The sequence below is a fragment of the Herpailurus yagouaroundi genome, unplaced genomic scaffold (genome assembly GCF_014898765.1).
Source record: "Herpailurus yagouaroundi ecotype Mexico unplaced genomic scaffold, PumYag 28, whole genome shotgun sequence".
Lineage (NCBI taxonomy): Eukaryota > Metazoa > Chordata > Mammalia > Carnivora > Felidae > Herpailurus > Herpailurus yagouaroundi.
The window spans coordinates 157170046-157185679 of record NW_024412376.1 but is presented as its reverse complement, the minus strand read 5'-3'; the positions used below and the strand labels follow the sequence as shown (position 1 = coordinate 157185679).

The 15634-nt window shown below is 45.2% G+C and overlaps 1 protein-coding gene across 3 annotated transcripts in view; it reads left to right on the top strand.

Moving 5' to 3' along the window:
• Positions 1-3231: 3231 nt before the first annotated feature.
• Positions 3232-15634, top strand: part of BST1 (bone marrow stromal cell antigen 1) — a 31427-nt gene continuing 19024 nt past the window's right edge. For 2 of the 3 annotated variants that reach the window (XM_040487544.1, XM_040487550.1), the window contains exons 1-4: positions 3232-3488; positions 5478-5604; positions 7316-7451; positions 12158-12240. In XM_040487544.1, the coding sequence (XP_040343478.1) occupies positions 3316-3488; positions 5478-5604; positions 7316-7451; positions 12158-12240 (519 nt within the window). In that variant the 5' untranslated portion in view covers positions 3232-3315. The remainder of the gene's footprint in view (positions 3489-5477; positions 5605-7315; positions 7452-12157; positions 12241-15634) is intronic. The other variant, XM_040487540.1, reaches the window with a different exon arrangement.

Here is a 15634-nt window from a genome sequence, read left to right as displayed (position 1 = left end):
AGAAAGAAAGAAAGAAAGAAAGAAAGAAAGAAAGAAAGAAAGAAAGAGGAAGAAAGAAAGGAGGGAGGGAGGGAGGGAGGGAGGAGGGAAGGAGGGAGGGAAGGAAGGAAAGAAAGGAAGGGAAAGAAAGATATCAAACACATCACCTAAAATACAGACTGATACTTAAAAAAATTTTTTTTACTGTTTATTTATTTTTGAGAGAGAGAGAGAGAGAGAGAGAGAGAGCGCGCACAAGCAGGGGAGGAGCAGAGAGAGAGGGAGACCCAGAATCCCAAGCAGGCTTGAATTCACTCACAAGCTATGAGATCATGACCTGAGCCAAAGTCAGAGCCTTAACCCACTGAGCCACCAAGGCGCCCCCAGACTGACACTTTTGAATGCATTGAGAGATTCATGCGTCTTGCAGAGAATTTGACCATAATCCTAAGTGTCCATAGGATACCAAGCACACAAACAAAGAAGTGTGGGTGGTGGGTGAAGAAAGGGGGAAGGGAGGAGGATAACAGAGATTAATTCTTCCTCTAGGATAAGGAGAAAGTTCACAAAAAAGGAAACAGTATCATAGAATACCACAAGCTCAGCCATGAATAATACTCACAGGTCATAATAACGTAGATGCTGATTACTGATTTCAAGCTTGAGATAAAACACTTGGGATGATGAAAGGCACAGAAAGATGCCTTCTGAGGATGTGTGAGGTTAAAATTAAAATTTCCTTTTCCGTCCTAGGAAGTCAAAGAATAATATCCAAGATAGAAACATCAAGAAACAGCAGATAGCCATGTTATTTGGAAACGCAGAAGTAAGTAAAAGTTTTTTTTGAAATAATTAAAAATGCTCATTTCTGGAAAGTGAACTGAGTCAGGGAGGACTGGACAGGAGAATGTGGGTTTTGGTTATACACTTTACAAATGAAAAAGAGAGTCAGGGCGCCTGGGTGGTTTAGTCGGTTAAGCATCTGACTTCAGCTCAGGTCATGATCTCACGGTTTTGAGTTTGAGCCCCAAATCGAGTGAGCTGGAGCCCCGCTTTGGGTGAGCCCCACTTCCCTCTCTCTCTGCCTCGGACTCACTTGTGCCCTCTCTCTCTCAAACAAAACAAAGCAAAAAACTTAAAAAATAATAAATAAAAAAGGTAGATGTGACACCTCGATGCCTCAGTCAGTTGAGTGTCCGACTTCAGCTCAGGTCATGATCTCCAGGTTTGTGTGTTTGGTTTGTGAGTTCTAGCCCCGCATCTGGCTCTCTGCCCCGCTTCTGTCCTGTCTCCCATTCTCTCTGCAGCTCCCCCACTTACACGCTCTCAAAAATAAATACACGTTTAACAAAATAATTAAAAAAGAGAGAAAGAGTCACATAAAATGTTATAGAACCCCCAACCCCACCCCTCGCCAGCTCCCCATGTTTACCAGATGCTTGCTGTGGGCACTCCGTTCACAGCTATCATTACTGTGAGAATTGAGGATTAGGGCCTCCCGAATGCCCAGTGCAATTCTGGCAATCCTGGCTGTCTGAATTGCCTACCTCTGGGAGTTTGCATTTATCTGCGAGGGAGATTATAACCTCCCACAAGTTCCTTAACTTCCCGGCGTTTCCTCATCTCTATTTTTTTTTTTAATGTTTTTTTTCAACATTTATTTATTTTTGGGACAGAGAGAGACAGAGCATGAACGAGGGAGGGGCAGAGAGAGAGGGAGACACAGAATCGGAAACAGGCTCCAGGCTCCGAGCCATCAGCCCAGAGCCCGATGCGGGGCTCGAACTCACGGACCGCGAGATCGTGAACTGGCTGAAGTCGGACGCTTAACCGACTGCGCCACCCAGGCGCCCTTAATGTCCTCATCTCTAAAATGGGGATGAAAAGAAATAAAAAAATAAATAAATAAAAAAATAAGTAAATAAATAAATAAAATGGAGATAATAAACCCAGCTGGGAGGGATGTTGTGAAAAGTAATTCAAAACTATGCTTATAGAGTGCTTGGCACATAATAGCTGCTCAACAAACATTAGTGTTTGTGGTTATTACTTCCTGAAAACAAAACCCACTCACCATTGACGAGTGGAAAAGAGGGCTTCTATCAAAGATGTCAGAGTTTGGGACCAGAAATATCTTTCTTTCAATGACTAAACTTCCCAGGCCTATTCCCCAACCTTGTTTCTTTGGGAGCTCTTTCTTCCTGGCCAATATTAGCCCAGAGCCTGTTTTTCTGTTTGTTTGTTGTTTGTCAGACTGGCGGTTGCCAGGCCGGGGGTGGGGGCGGGATGGGCGAAACAGGTAAAAAGGATTAAGGGGCTCCTAAATTGAAGAAGTCAGGAACATGAAAAGTATAGCCTGGGGAATGTAGTCAATAGTATTATAATAACCTGTGATGACAGATGTTGACTACATGTGTGGTGAGCATGCGGCAATGTACAGAATTGTCCTACACCTGAAACTGTATGCTAATTACACTTCAATTAAAAACAAAACAAAAGATGGGGCGCCTGGGTGGCTCAGTCGGTTGAGCGTCCGACTTCGACTTCGGCTCAGGTCACGATCTCGCGGTCAGTGAGTTCGAGCCCCGCGTCGGGCGCTGTGCTGACAGCTCAGAGCCTGGGGCCTGCTTCTGCTTCTGTGTCTCCCTCTCTCTCTGCCCCTGACCCACTCGCATTCTGTCTCTGTCAAAAATAAATAAACATTAAAAAAAAAAAAAAAGAGCAGAAGAACAAAAGGGGCGTCTGGCTGGCTCAGTCCATAGAGCAGAGCACGCTACTCTTTTTTTTTTTTAATTTTTTTTTTAATGTTTATTTCTGAAACAGAAACAGAGCATGAGTGGGGGAGGGGCAGAGAGAGAGGGAGACACAGAATCTGAAGCAGGCTCCAGGCTCCCAGCTGTCAGCACAGAGCCTGACGCGGGCCTCGAACTCACAAACTGTGAAATCGTGACCTGAGCCGAAGTCAGTCGCTCAACAGACTGAGCCACCCAGGCGCCCCCAGAGCACGCTACTCTTGATCTCAGGGTTGGGAGCCCAAGCCCCACCTTGAGCGTAGAGATTAGTTAAAAATTAAAATCTTTAAAAAGAGAAGGAGAAGGATGAGGAGGAGGGGGAGGGGAGGGGGAGGGGGAGGGGGGGAGGAGATCAGCCAAGAGCCAGAGTCCTGTTCCCGGTGAAGTCCTAACTCAGTCCTGGAACTGAAGCAGCTGGCAGGGGCGGAGAGGGAGGGGTTGGGGGTGGGGTGCGCGTCTGCGGAGCGCAGCTGGAGGGAGCCGGCTTCGTGCAGGGGAGAGGAGCGAGTCCAGAAGACAGAGCCGGAGGGACAAAGTCCGGGGGATGGCAGCCCTGGGGCGCGCGTCCTCGCTGCTGTCGCTGCTGCCGCTGCTGCTGGTGCCCGCTGCGGGCGCAGGGGGCGCGCGGTGGCGCGGGGAGGGCACCAGCCCGCACCTACGGAGCATCTTTCTGGGCCGCTGCGCGGAGTACAGCTCCCTGCTGAGCCCGGAGCTGCGGTGAGCGCGGCGGGGGGCGGCGGGAGGTCTGGAGGTGAGGAGGGCGTGGGGAGTCTGAAGGTCGGGGCCTGGGGGGGAAGGGGACGATCTTGACCCGAGAGGGGTGGGGGAAAGTGGGGGTTCTAGAGGTGCGGGGAGCCAAATGTGGAGAGTGGGGAGTCTAGCGGTGTGTGTGTGTGTGTGTGTGTGTGTGTGTGTGAAGCAGGCTGTGGGTGGTCGGCCTAGAGGTGAGGCTTAGGTAGAGGGGAGTTTGGATGACCCACAGCATGTGCTCAGCCAGAAGGGTCAGACCCAGGAAGAGGGCCTTCCGCTGGAATTGGTGAGTCTGCGGACTTGGGCAATTCATTATCAGATCCCCTAAGGTAGAGGACTTTCTAAGTTGAGTCTCTCTTGCCAGCACAGTGCTTCGTACTAATCTTTATACCTTCTTTGGACCTACTTTTGCTGTTTTCATAATGTCCTTTTATTGTGCCAGGATTTTTTTTTTTTTTTTTTTTTTTTTGGTGACAAGGTTCAGACAAATTAAAAACAGCAGAGAATCGTGTAGGGAACCCACCCATGATAGCCACTGCCCACCACAAGACATAAAAAGTTACAAATGCCTTGGGGAACGTTTTTGGAAAGCTAGAATGGACTTCAAGAGTGGTGGCTGTCGCTGGAGGGCATCCTTTCTGCTTTAGTGTCACCTGATGCAAAGGGTGACGGCTTGGGCGTGTCAGCCGATAGATCAGCCCAAATCCCTTGGCTTGAGCAAATGTTTTTTTTGAGCGAATGTTTTTTATTACTTTCAGCGAGGAAGGAGACCGGGAGATAGTTCTCAAAGCACTGTCTCCTCTAACACAAACTTCAGAGCTGCTTATACTGCCAGCCGCACCATTTTGTCCAGTTATTCTTGCAAATAGGTAGCTGGTCACAGGAACTTGGTAAACTTTGTAATCTTTCCAGCATGGCTTACAAGGGGTTAGCTTAACTACAATTTCCCAGGAACATTTATGATCTGTGTTCCCAGGCATCTACTCTCTCTCTCTTTTAAAAAATTTCTTTAAGTTTATTTATTTATTTTGAGAGAAAGGGAGAGAGAGAGTAGAGAGTAGAGGGTGCACACGCATGCGTGCGCGCGCGCCACACACACACACACACACACACACACACACACACGTGGGGGAGGGGCAGAGAGGAGAGAGATCCCAAGCAGCCTCCCAACCATCAGTGCAGAGTCTGATGTGGGGCTCCAACTCACGAACCATGAGATTGAACCATGAGATCGTGACCTGAGCTGAGATCAAGAGTCAGACACTTAACCGACTGCACCACCCAGGTACCCAAGGAATCTACTCTCCCGAGTAACTTTGGAGGGTTCCCAGGAACAGTGAGGTCCTCAAGGACTCGTGAAGCTGAAAACAAATATGCTGGAGAAACAAGATAGTTATTTTCTCACTGATGAGACATTAGGTCCCTGATGTGACCTTATTCCTAACTAACATTAGCAGCGGGTGTAACAGCTTTTCTCAACACTCAGAGCCCATGCCTGGTTTTATAAGGTCTTGTCCACCAGCCTGATCTCACCTGGCCCCTGACACAATGGACCTTAGGTCTAAATGGAGAGGCACCTCAAATTGGGGGCCTGCATTGGCTTATTGGAATTGTCATCCTCCAGCACAGTGCTTTTTCTGCTGGTCTCTGGGAGCCTGAGACAAGACTTAGGTTCCTTAGCTCTGAAACGTGTGTAGTTCCTTCTGAGACCACTTTCACGGTCAGATTCCTAAATCCGTCACGGGTTTGTCTTCTCCTCTTCTGAGCTGGGGTTAATGCATGAGACATGACAGTTTGCTGCCTTTCTTGTGCCTAGTTCTGCAGAGTTAATAAATGGCAAAATTGCTTGTAAAGCTGTTGAACTTTGAGAGAAACGACAGTATTTCACATCACTTCATGATGTCGTTGGTTTTTTTTTTTCTTTTCTTTTCTTTTCTAACTTGTACTTCTGTACAGGGACAAGAACTGCACAGCTATCTGGGAAGCCTTTAAAGTGGTTCTGGACAAGGATCCCTGTTCTGTATTTCCCTCGGACTATGACCTTTTTATTAGCCTCTCCAGACACTCCATTCCCAGGGACAAGGTAAAATGTTCTTCTCTGTCTCTACAGAGATAGATAGTGCCTGGGCCAGTATCTGTGACCCTGTGGGACCCTGTTTCAGTATCACCAAAAAATCAAGCAACAAACTCACCTGAGCTCTCTGATGGGAAGGCATCTTCACTGGTAATCCTGGGTCTCCTGCCTGTCTGGGCAGAAGGGACTTTCCTAGGTCAACAAGTCTGTGCAGGAATCACCACATTAGGACGTTGCCACACCTTCTTCCTGGGCCTCTGCCCCGAACCAATTCTGAATAACCTGTGTCCCAACTGGCCCCATTTGGTCTGAACTTTGAGGGACTCAGAAAGGCTTTAACCTCAATATCTTCCCAGAAGACTGATCCCTCCTTTTATTATTATTATTATTATTATCATTATCATTATTATTTTAATGTTTATTTATTTTTGAGAGAGAAGGAGAGACAGAGTGTGAGCAGGGGAGGGGCAGAAAGAGAGGGAGACACAGAATCCAAAGCAGGTTCTAGGCTCTGAGCTGTCAGCACAGAGCCTGACACGGGGCTCAAACTCACAAACTGTGAGACTGTGACCTGAGTCGAAGTCAGATGCTTCACCAACTGAGCCACCCAGGTGCCCCCTGATCCCTCATTTTAAGGAACCTTAAGATTCTATCTGTTCAGTACCATTAAGAAAACCACATGTCTATGTTCTGAGTTATTTTTTTTTTTATGTTTTGAGTTCTAATAAAATCAAAATAAATGAGAAAATCTACATAAAATGCTTGCTTAGAACAATACCTTGAGTTTAAAGAAAGATACCTTTATTGTTTCTCTGACAACATAATTCTTAACCTGATTTTTCATTGTAAAATCAGGTAACAATAATGTTTACCAATGAGAAAATCTTAACATCATTTCTGATAGAGCTGGAAGGTTCAGTGATATAATAGATTGAAAATAGGTTGCATTTTGCACCTTGCCAGCTCCCTGCCAGTAAAAAGAGGAACGATGAATTTTGTTCTTTCTTTGGTGCTAGCTGATGAACTCAGGAAATAGTTCCCAATTTACTTCCACCTGCTGAACATTGTGCTAAGGCAACAAGTGGACAAAGTGCAACAGAGAACAAAACAGCTCCTCCCCCAGGAACCTTCCAGTCTGGGCATAGACCAAGTGGACTACTAAGGATCTAATGAGATTATGAGCAGGATATCGTTATTTGTATTACTGTTGTGTGAAAACACCGTAGCTTGACGGTGGAAACTGTAAAACATAATATAAAAGTCACATATTTCTGAGGCACTTTATGCTCTGGGAAGTGCTTTTTTGTGGTTACATATTATCCTGAACACAGCTGTGGTAGAAGAGAAAGGGCTCATGCTCCCCATTTTCCAGATGTTGAAACCGAGGCACAGGGAGATTACATGCTTTGCTCAAGATCACACATCTAGTGTATGAACAGACTCAGGATTCAAACCCAGGTCCTTTGATCTTTTTTTTAATCCAGGAATGTTTATATAAACACTGCTGGGAAAGTATTTTGTTAATGTTTGCCTGATACCCTAGAAATAAGGGGAGTAAATATCGGGATACTCTCTGAATGGGTAAACAGAGACAAAGAAAAAGAAAGTTCAGTTGTCAGGCAAGCTGGAGTTGAATGAGCAATGGATTGCCTGACATGTCTGAAAAAAATCTGCCTTGATTTTATTTTATATGGTAATTTTGTGTTTGCTTTTTCCTTAGTCCCTGTTCTGGGAAAACAACCACCTCCTTGTCACTAGCTATGCGGAGAATGCCCGTCGCTTTATGCCTCTGTGTGATGTTCTGTATGGCAGGATTGGAGATTTTCTGAGCTGGTGTCGACAGGAAAATGCCTCCGGTAAGACTCCTGAACAAACCACAAGAAAAGTATGAGCTCCGGGGGCCTGGCTGGCTCAGTTGTTGGAGTGTACAGCTCTTGATTTCAGGGTCGGGTTTGTGAGTTCGAACCCCCGTGTTGGGTGTAGGATTACTTAAAAAAATAAAATCTGTTTTTTAAATGTTTATTTATTTTTGAGAGAGAGAGACAGAGCGTGAGTGGGAGAGGGACAAGAGAGAGAGGGAGACACAGAATCCGGAGCAGGCTTTGAGCTGTCAGCACAGAGCCCGACGTGGGGCTCGAACTCACGAAGCGAGAGATCATGACCTGAGCTGAAGTCGATGCCTAATTGACTGGGCCAACCAGGCGCCCCATAAAATTTTAAAAATAAAACAAAAGTAAGAGCTCTCATTTAAGTAGATATTGTGCATTTGTGCTAAATGCTTTCATATGCATTTGTCTCATTTGATTCCCCCCAAATCCTCTGAGGTAGGTGGTAATAATAATTAATAATAACAATAATAGGTAGAAAGCACTTATCTTTTGCTGGGTACTCTCTAAGCACTTTACATATACAGTATTAACTAATTTAATCTCTGCACCAGCCCCAAGAGATAGGTCTTCTCCTAAATTCCTGTTTCGATAAATGAGGACCCTGAGGCCCAGCAAGGTTAAGAAACCTGTTGAGGAGTGAACAGCCAGGAAGCAGCAGAGGCAGACAGCCTGACTCCAGAACACACGCTCCCAATCCTGCACAACTTGGCCTCACCACCCTCACTTTCCAGAAAGGGAAACGGACGCTTAGGGAGGTTAAGTCACTGGAAGAAGCAGCGCCAGGAGTTAATTCTCTCCTGATGGATTCTGAAGCCTGTGCTCTTAAATGCCACGCCATTTGGAGACTGAAATCACAGTGAAAGTCACAAGGGCTGGCCTGGTGGGAATGAAAACTCTCCTCATGCATTTTATCTCCCAGATCCTTCTGGGAACTGGAGATAACAGAGCCCCCATCCTCAGGGCGCTTATAGCCTTGTGAGGGACGTTCCCTTCTGTGCTGTGCTCTGACGCAGGAAAAGCCAGGTCCTAAGCAGTAGCACAGACACCAGCCTAGACCAGGGTATCCGTGAAGCTTCCCAGCAGTTCTTGGTTCTCAGTGAGTCTCGAAGGGTGAGCAGGAAAGGTGGAGGCGGGAGGGGGTGCTCCCTTGAGAAAACTGGAGATTCCTCCTCCCTGGGTATTGGAGTCACGTTCAAAGGTAGCCTAAGCGCAGTTCCGTGTATTCTCCTCCAGTCATCCATTCATCCAACCCAGAGCCATAGAGAGCCTACTCTGTGCCAAGCCCTCCTCTTCTAGGCACTGGGAACACAGCAGAGGATAAAACAGGCAAATCATACCCCATCCTTACACTATAGACGGGAGATAAAACAATACACAGGCAAGTAAAATAATCTGTGGAAGGGTGTCTGGCATATTTAAGGAACAGCAAAAACCACACTGACTAAAGAGAAAAGTACAGGCTGTGAGGCTAGAGGAATAAAGGAAGGCCAGACAGCATGGGACCTGTGAGGACTCTGGCTTTCACTGGTGGGGAGATGGAAAATTGCAGGGCTCAGATCAATGCACACGGTCCTTTGTTCAATGGACAGTGACCGGGAAGTCTGTGGTTATCCTGCAGCAGGGTGGGGAGAATGGGGAAGGGGTGTGAGAGAAAGAACGTGAAGGAAAGGAGAGTACGGTATAATCACAAACAAATGTTTGGTCTTTGTCCCCATTTCCTGGCACACAGCTTCTAAAGCCCTGGGAATCCGAGGAGAGAGAAGAGTGTCTTTTGTGGGGTAATGAGATGACTGGTGGCTGGGGGCCCCTAAAGAGCTTCACATGGGGGTTGGTCACCAGGAAGACCAAGGAAAGCCTGATTAGAGCCTGTGAGCTCTCAGCCCCGTCTCTGTCCTCCAGGATGGAAAGAGGGGCTGGCGGTTGAGTTAACCGCCAAACTGGCGATTTAATCAGTTGTGTCTGCGTAATGAAATCTCATAAAACCCTTGTGTAGTGGGGTTCAGAGGGTTTCTGAGTTGGTGAACGCGGATGCTGGGAGGGTGGTGGGCCTGGAGGGGGCGTGGGAGCTCCCCATACTTCCCCTCGGAAGCACATATGTTGCCCTGTTTGGTTCTCTCTAGGACAACTTGTCAGTGAGTACCTTCTCCTTTTTCATAGAGTAAATGGTGGACATGATCCCATTATAGGGCTGCTGAATTCTGTCATTAAAATTTTATTTTATTTTTTATTTTTTTTTCAAAGGAGATTTTATTTTTTTTAATTTTTTTTAACGTTTATTTATTTTTGACAGAGAGAGACAGAGCATGAACAGGGGAGGGGCAGAGAGAGAGGGAGACACAGAATCTGAAACAGGCTCCAGGCTCTGAGCTGTCAGCACAGAGCCCGATGCGGGGCTCGAACTCACGGACTGTGAGATCATGACCTGAGCCGAAGTCGGACGCATAACCGACCGAGCCACCCAGGCGCCCCAAAATTTTAAAGAATTAATACATTTTAACACTTCATGTATATATATATGCACAAAAATGTTTATTTGAATTTTGAAAGATTATGTAATATTATATTAGTAACATTTTAATTTTGAAGTTTATAGAATATTACTCTTTTTATGTTTTTTTAATTTAAAAAATTTTTAAAACTTACATCCAAGTTAGTTAGCATCTAGTGCAACAATGTTTTCAGGAGTAGGTTCCTTAGTGCCCCTTACCCATTTAGCCCCTCCCCCTCCCACCCCCCCTCCAGTAACCCTCTGTTTGTTCTCCATATTTAAGGGTCTCTTATGTTTTGTCCCCCTCCCTGTTTTTATATTATTTTTGCTTCCCTTCCCTTATGATCATCTGTTTTGTATCTTAAAGTCCTTATATGAGTGAAGTCATATATTTGTCTTTCTCTGACTGGCGAATTTCACTTAGCATAATACCCTCTAGTTCCATCCACGTAGTTGCAAATGGCAAGATTTCATTTCTGTTTGATTGCCGAGTAATACTCCATTGTACATATATACTACATCTTCTTTATCCATTCATCCATCCATCGATGGACATTTGGGCTCTTTCCATACTTTGGCTATTGTTGAAAGGGCTGCTATAAACATTGGGGTGCATGTGCCCCTTCAAAACAGCACACCTGTACCCCTTGGATGAATTACCTAATAGTGCAATTGCTGGGTCATAAGGAAGTTCTATTAATTTTTTGAGGAACCTCCATACTGTTTTCCAGAGTGGCTGCACCAGTTTGCATTCCCACCAGCAGTGCAAAAGAGATCCTCTCTCTCCGCATCCTTGCCAACATCTGTTGTTGTCTGAGTTGTCAATGTTTGCCATTCTGACAGGTGTAAGGTGGTATCTCATTGTGGTTTTGATTTGTATTTCCCTGATCATGAGTGATGTTGAGCATTTTTTCATGTGTCGGTTGGCCATCTGAATGTCTTCCTTGGAGAAGTGTCTATTCATGTCTTTTGCCCATTTCTTCACTGGATTCTTTGTTTTTTGGGTGTTGAGTTTGATAAGTTCTTTATAGATTTTGGATACTAACCCTTTATTTGATATATCGTTTGCAAGTATCTTCTCCCATTCCATTGGTTGCCTTTTAGTTTTGCTGATTGTTTCCTTCATTGTGCAGAAGCTTTTTATTTTGATGAGGTCCCAGTAGTTCCTTTTTGCTTTTGTTTCCTTTGCCTCTGGAGATGTGTTGAGTAAGAAGTTGCTGTGGCCAAGATCAAAGAGGTTTTTGCCTGCTTTCTCCTTGAGGATTTTGATGGCTTTCTGTCTTACATTGAAGTCTTTCATCCATTTTGAGTTTATTTTGTGTATGGTGTGAGAAAGTGGTCCAGGTTCATTCTTCTGCATGTCGCTGTCCAGTTTTCCCAGCACCACTTGCTGAAGAGACTGTCTTTATTCCATTGGATATTCTTTCCTGCTTTGTCAAAGATTAGTTGGCCATACGTTTGTAGGTCCATTTCTGGGTTCTCTGTTCTCTTCCATTGATCTAAGTGTCTGTTTTTGTGCCGACATGTTATATATTTTAAATTTTATAAAATATCTATTTTTTGGCCAAGGACTATCACTTTCTTGGTGTATTTTTGTTTTATTTATGTCCAAGACCAGGGCTAACTGGAGAAAGCACTTCTCCCAAGAAAGCCAAGGTTTTTTTTTAATTAAAAAAATTTTATTTGAGAGAGAGAAAGAGAGAGAGAGAGAGAGAGAGATAATCCTAAGCAGGCTCCTCACTCAGTGTAGAGCCTGATGTGGGGCTCGATCCCACAAGCGTAGGATTATGACCTGAGCCAAAATCAAGAGTCAGATGTTTAACTGACTGATCCACCCAGGCACCCTGCAAAGAGTTTTTTTTAAAAATAATTTCACTCGAACTTCAGTAAAGAAATAACCCAGCTAACATGCTTATGCTCAGCGGTCGGCAGCCTTACTCATTCACTAACTGCTTAGTTCTCTGCCTTCTTCATATTTGTGCTGAGCAAAATGACACCTGTCCTGCTGTCATGGATTGGGTGATCCCTCGCCACGTTCCTTGTGGATTGGGTGGGCAGAACTACCGTGCACGTCAAACTTGTAAACACAAGCTAAATAGATTTTGTGGGGCCAGCAAATATTTTAAATTAATTCTTCTTTGATACAATGTTTGGAATGAAACATGTTTGTCTGTTTTCCCCTTAGGGCTCGATTATCAGTCTTGCCCTACGTCAGAAGATTGTGAGAACAACCCTGTGGATTCTTACTGGAAAATGGCATCTATGCAGGTAAGCGTGGGGAGGGCAGCTGAGAGGCTAAGCAGGTGTAGGCCTGCAAACATGAGACAGTGGGGTTCAGAGACTGGGCCCATCGGGTCATGACTTAACTTCTCTGAGCCTCTCTTCCCATCCATGTTTGGCACTGTCTGATTCACTCTGCTCCATAGAGGTGTGTGAGGACGTAGGAGTGCAAATACTTACTGCAGCACCTGGCACAGGGGACACATTCAGTGAGTGTTGGTATAGATGAGGATATTAACTAGTCACTATTACTACCACCACGCCGCGGCTGCCCTGGTATTTTAAATCAATGTGGTTTTGACTGCTATGTAAAATGGGGTGATCCTTGTTTTATGCGAACCCCTGGGACACCTGAGATCGAGATGTGGGGGTCAGAAATGTCCCCGAGACTGATATTAATGATAGAGGAGGTGATAGGTGACAGGTGAGCAGAGGGTAAACTGGAGACACGGAAATGGTCTTTTGTGGAAGGTCTATACAGCTACCAGTTCATGATAGTCTATTAACTGTTGGCTGTATTGACTAGGAGGCCAGTGGGCTTCAGGGTCCCATCACCTACAACCACCCACCCCCTTTCAGGGCTGTCCATGTCCCTTTTTGTCCCATTCTGGATCCCCAGGTGTCCACTGGGTCCATTGTTAATCAGGGTGACTTTTGTTAGACCCTCTTCCACGTTGTGGTTTAGAGCAGGGCAATGGGCCTGCTCCAGGCAAAAGGCACTGTTTATGTCTGCACTCTCCTGCTGAGCCAGCGGGGGCACCCCACTTTTGCTCACTACCCATAGGCTTCGTTTCCAGTGGAGACTCCGCTCAGTGAGCATTGGGCTGCCAGCGCTCATGGAGGCTGTGGGTGCCTCATCGCCTGAATGTGGGGTTGGTTGTCACAGCAACTCAGGGGCAATGTCAACATTCTCGTAAAACAACAACAAACCATGTACTCTTTGCCATGCACCTGCCCCACGTCAAAGAGTGTGCTCCAAACCAATCTCCTCTACCCTCTCCAACTCTGGAATGGGAGTCCAAGAATCATACCCACGTTTTAGGAGCCCTTGGAATGAGCTGGGTCGTGTATGCACAAGGAGAGGAGTTTAGCATAACGATGAGGAGAGGGTCTGAATTGTAGCAGAGAAGTATTCATTCAATAGATGTTAATAATTATTATTTAAAATTTTTTTTAATGTTTATTCAGTTTTGACCGAGAGTGAGCAGGGAGGAGCAGAGAGAAAGACACAAAGTCTGAGGCAGGCTCCAGGCTCTGAGCTGTCAGCACAGAGCCCCATGTGGGACTCCAACCCATGAACCGTGAGATCATGACCTAAGGTGAAGTCAGTCAGACGCTTAACCGATGGAGCCGTCCAGGTGCCCAATAATTATTATTTTAAATGATTTAATCTTTACAACAATCCTATGAGGGAGGGATCCTTATGAGGCACAAAGGGATCAGGAAACTTAACCAGGCTTATTACAGAGCTCGTAAGTTGAGGAGTCATGGACTTACATCTGCTGCGTCATATAGCTTCATTGTATCTGCATGCATTTTTTATTACCTTTTTTTCTTATCAATGTAGTAGCTGCTCAGGATTAAAAAATGACACATTAGGGCCGCTTGGATGGCTCAGTCGGTTAATTGTCCGACTCTTGGTTTTGGCTCAGGTCGCGATCTCCCAGCTCATGGGTTCAAGTCCCAAGTTGGGCTCTGTGCTGACAGTGCAGAGCCTGCTTGGGATTCCCTCTCTCTGTCTCTGTCTCTCTGTCTCTCACACTCTCTCTTTCAAAAGTAAACAAATAAGCATGTTTTAAAAAAAGAAGAATATCTGGACGTTCTTTCTAGACTTATTATTAAAAAGTTATTTTTAAAAATGACAAATTATAGAAAATATAGATAAGAAAAAATTCATCGTGTATAAGTAAAGGTGACCCCTTCAGCATAGTGGTCACCAGACTTTGGCATTTGTGGATTTAACCGTGACCATTAGCATTATTTTGAAGCAACTAAAACGTACACAGCATGAAGTGCACTGTCGCTTTGCTGCTGCTGGCATTAGGTGTCACTTTGTCAGACAATAAGTCCAGCGTGGATCTCATTGCCACCTGCCTTTCCAGCCCCCCGCCTCACTAACGGAAACATTTTATCAGGGAAATCGCATGTTCCAGTACGATCCTTTTTCTTTCTTTCTTTCTTTCTTTCTTTCTTTCTTTCTTTCTTTCTTTCTTTCTTTCTTTCTTTCCTTCTCTCTCTCTCTCTCTCTCTCTCTCTCTCTCTCTTTCTTTCTTTCTTTCAAGATTTTATGTTTAAGTCATCTCTGTGCCCAACGTGGGGCTCGAACACACAACCCCAAGACCAAGAGTTGTATTCTTTACGGACTGAGCCAGGCAGTAGTGTTCTGAACTGGAGATTTGGGAACTTCTCTGGACTTATCCCTTCCTTGGGAATTTTGGGGGGTTGACTAATGTTTCCAGACTTTTGCCCGTTTATTTTGAGCATTGAGGGCTCATGCTCAGTCTACGTCATCCTGCATTTCGTTTTAAATGTGAGCGCTTCTTACGCTTTTGCAAATCTCGTGTGGACTTTTAGTAATGGTTGGCTAATATTTCAGACATGTGAGTACTTTGGGTTACTTACCATTCCTTTGTTGTTGCCTATTTTAGGTTGCTTACAGACAACACTGCCACACACACCTCTGTGCACAGTGCTTGTGGTGGTCCCTAGGGTTGTGTAGAGTTGTTTACAAAATATGTCTGGCTCATCTTCCACACACATGGTTTGCATTTCCCTGCCTGGTCAAGTTACTTGGGTGTGACTTGCGGTGGCCAAAGAGATGTGAGAGGGAGTGTGCGTGGTTTCCGGGCGGGCACCTTTAAGAACTGGTCTGTGATCTGCCACCGTTCCCTTCTCCCTTCCCTGACAATCAGCAACTTTACAGACACGGAGTCTTCATCAGCTTGGGTCCCAGAGCGAGGACTTATGGAGCAAAACCCCAGTCTACCTGTGATAAACGTGTAGTGTGAGCATGAAACAACTCTTTCTTGCTTAAAGCCACTGTGATTTTGACGTTGTTTGCAATGGCTATGTAATTTAGTCTGTTTCAGCTGTTACGATGCTGGAATCACATTGTTTCCTCAGTAGATTCCCAGACACGGAATCACTGAGTCTATGAGGTTTTGACATTTCAGAGCAATTTGCTTTACAAGATACACTAGTTGTATCCCTACCAGCTATATGGAATATCAAAATTGTTTTGAAATACCAAATTTTAGTAGATCCTTGCTAATACTGAGATTCGTTAGTTTTATTTTTTATCTTTTTACTTTTTTGAACGTTAATTTATTTTTGAGAGAGGGAGAGACAGAGCACGAACGGGGGAGGGCAGAGAGAGAGAGGG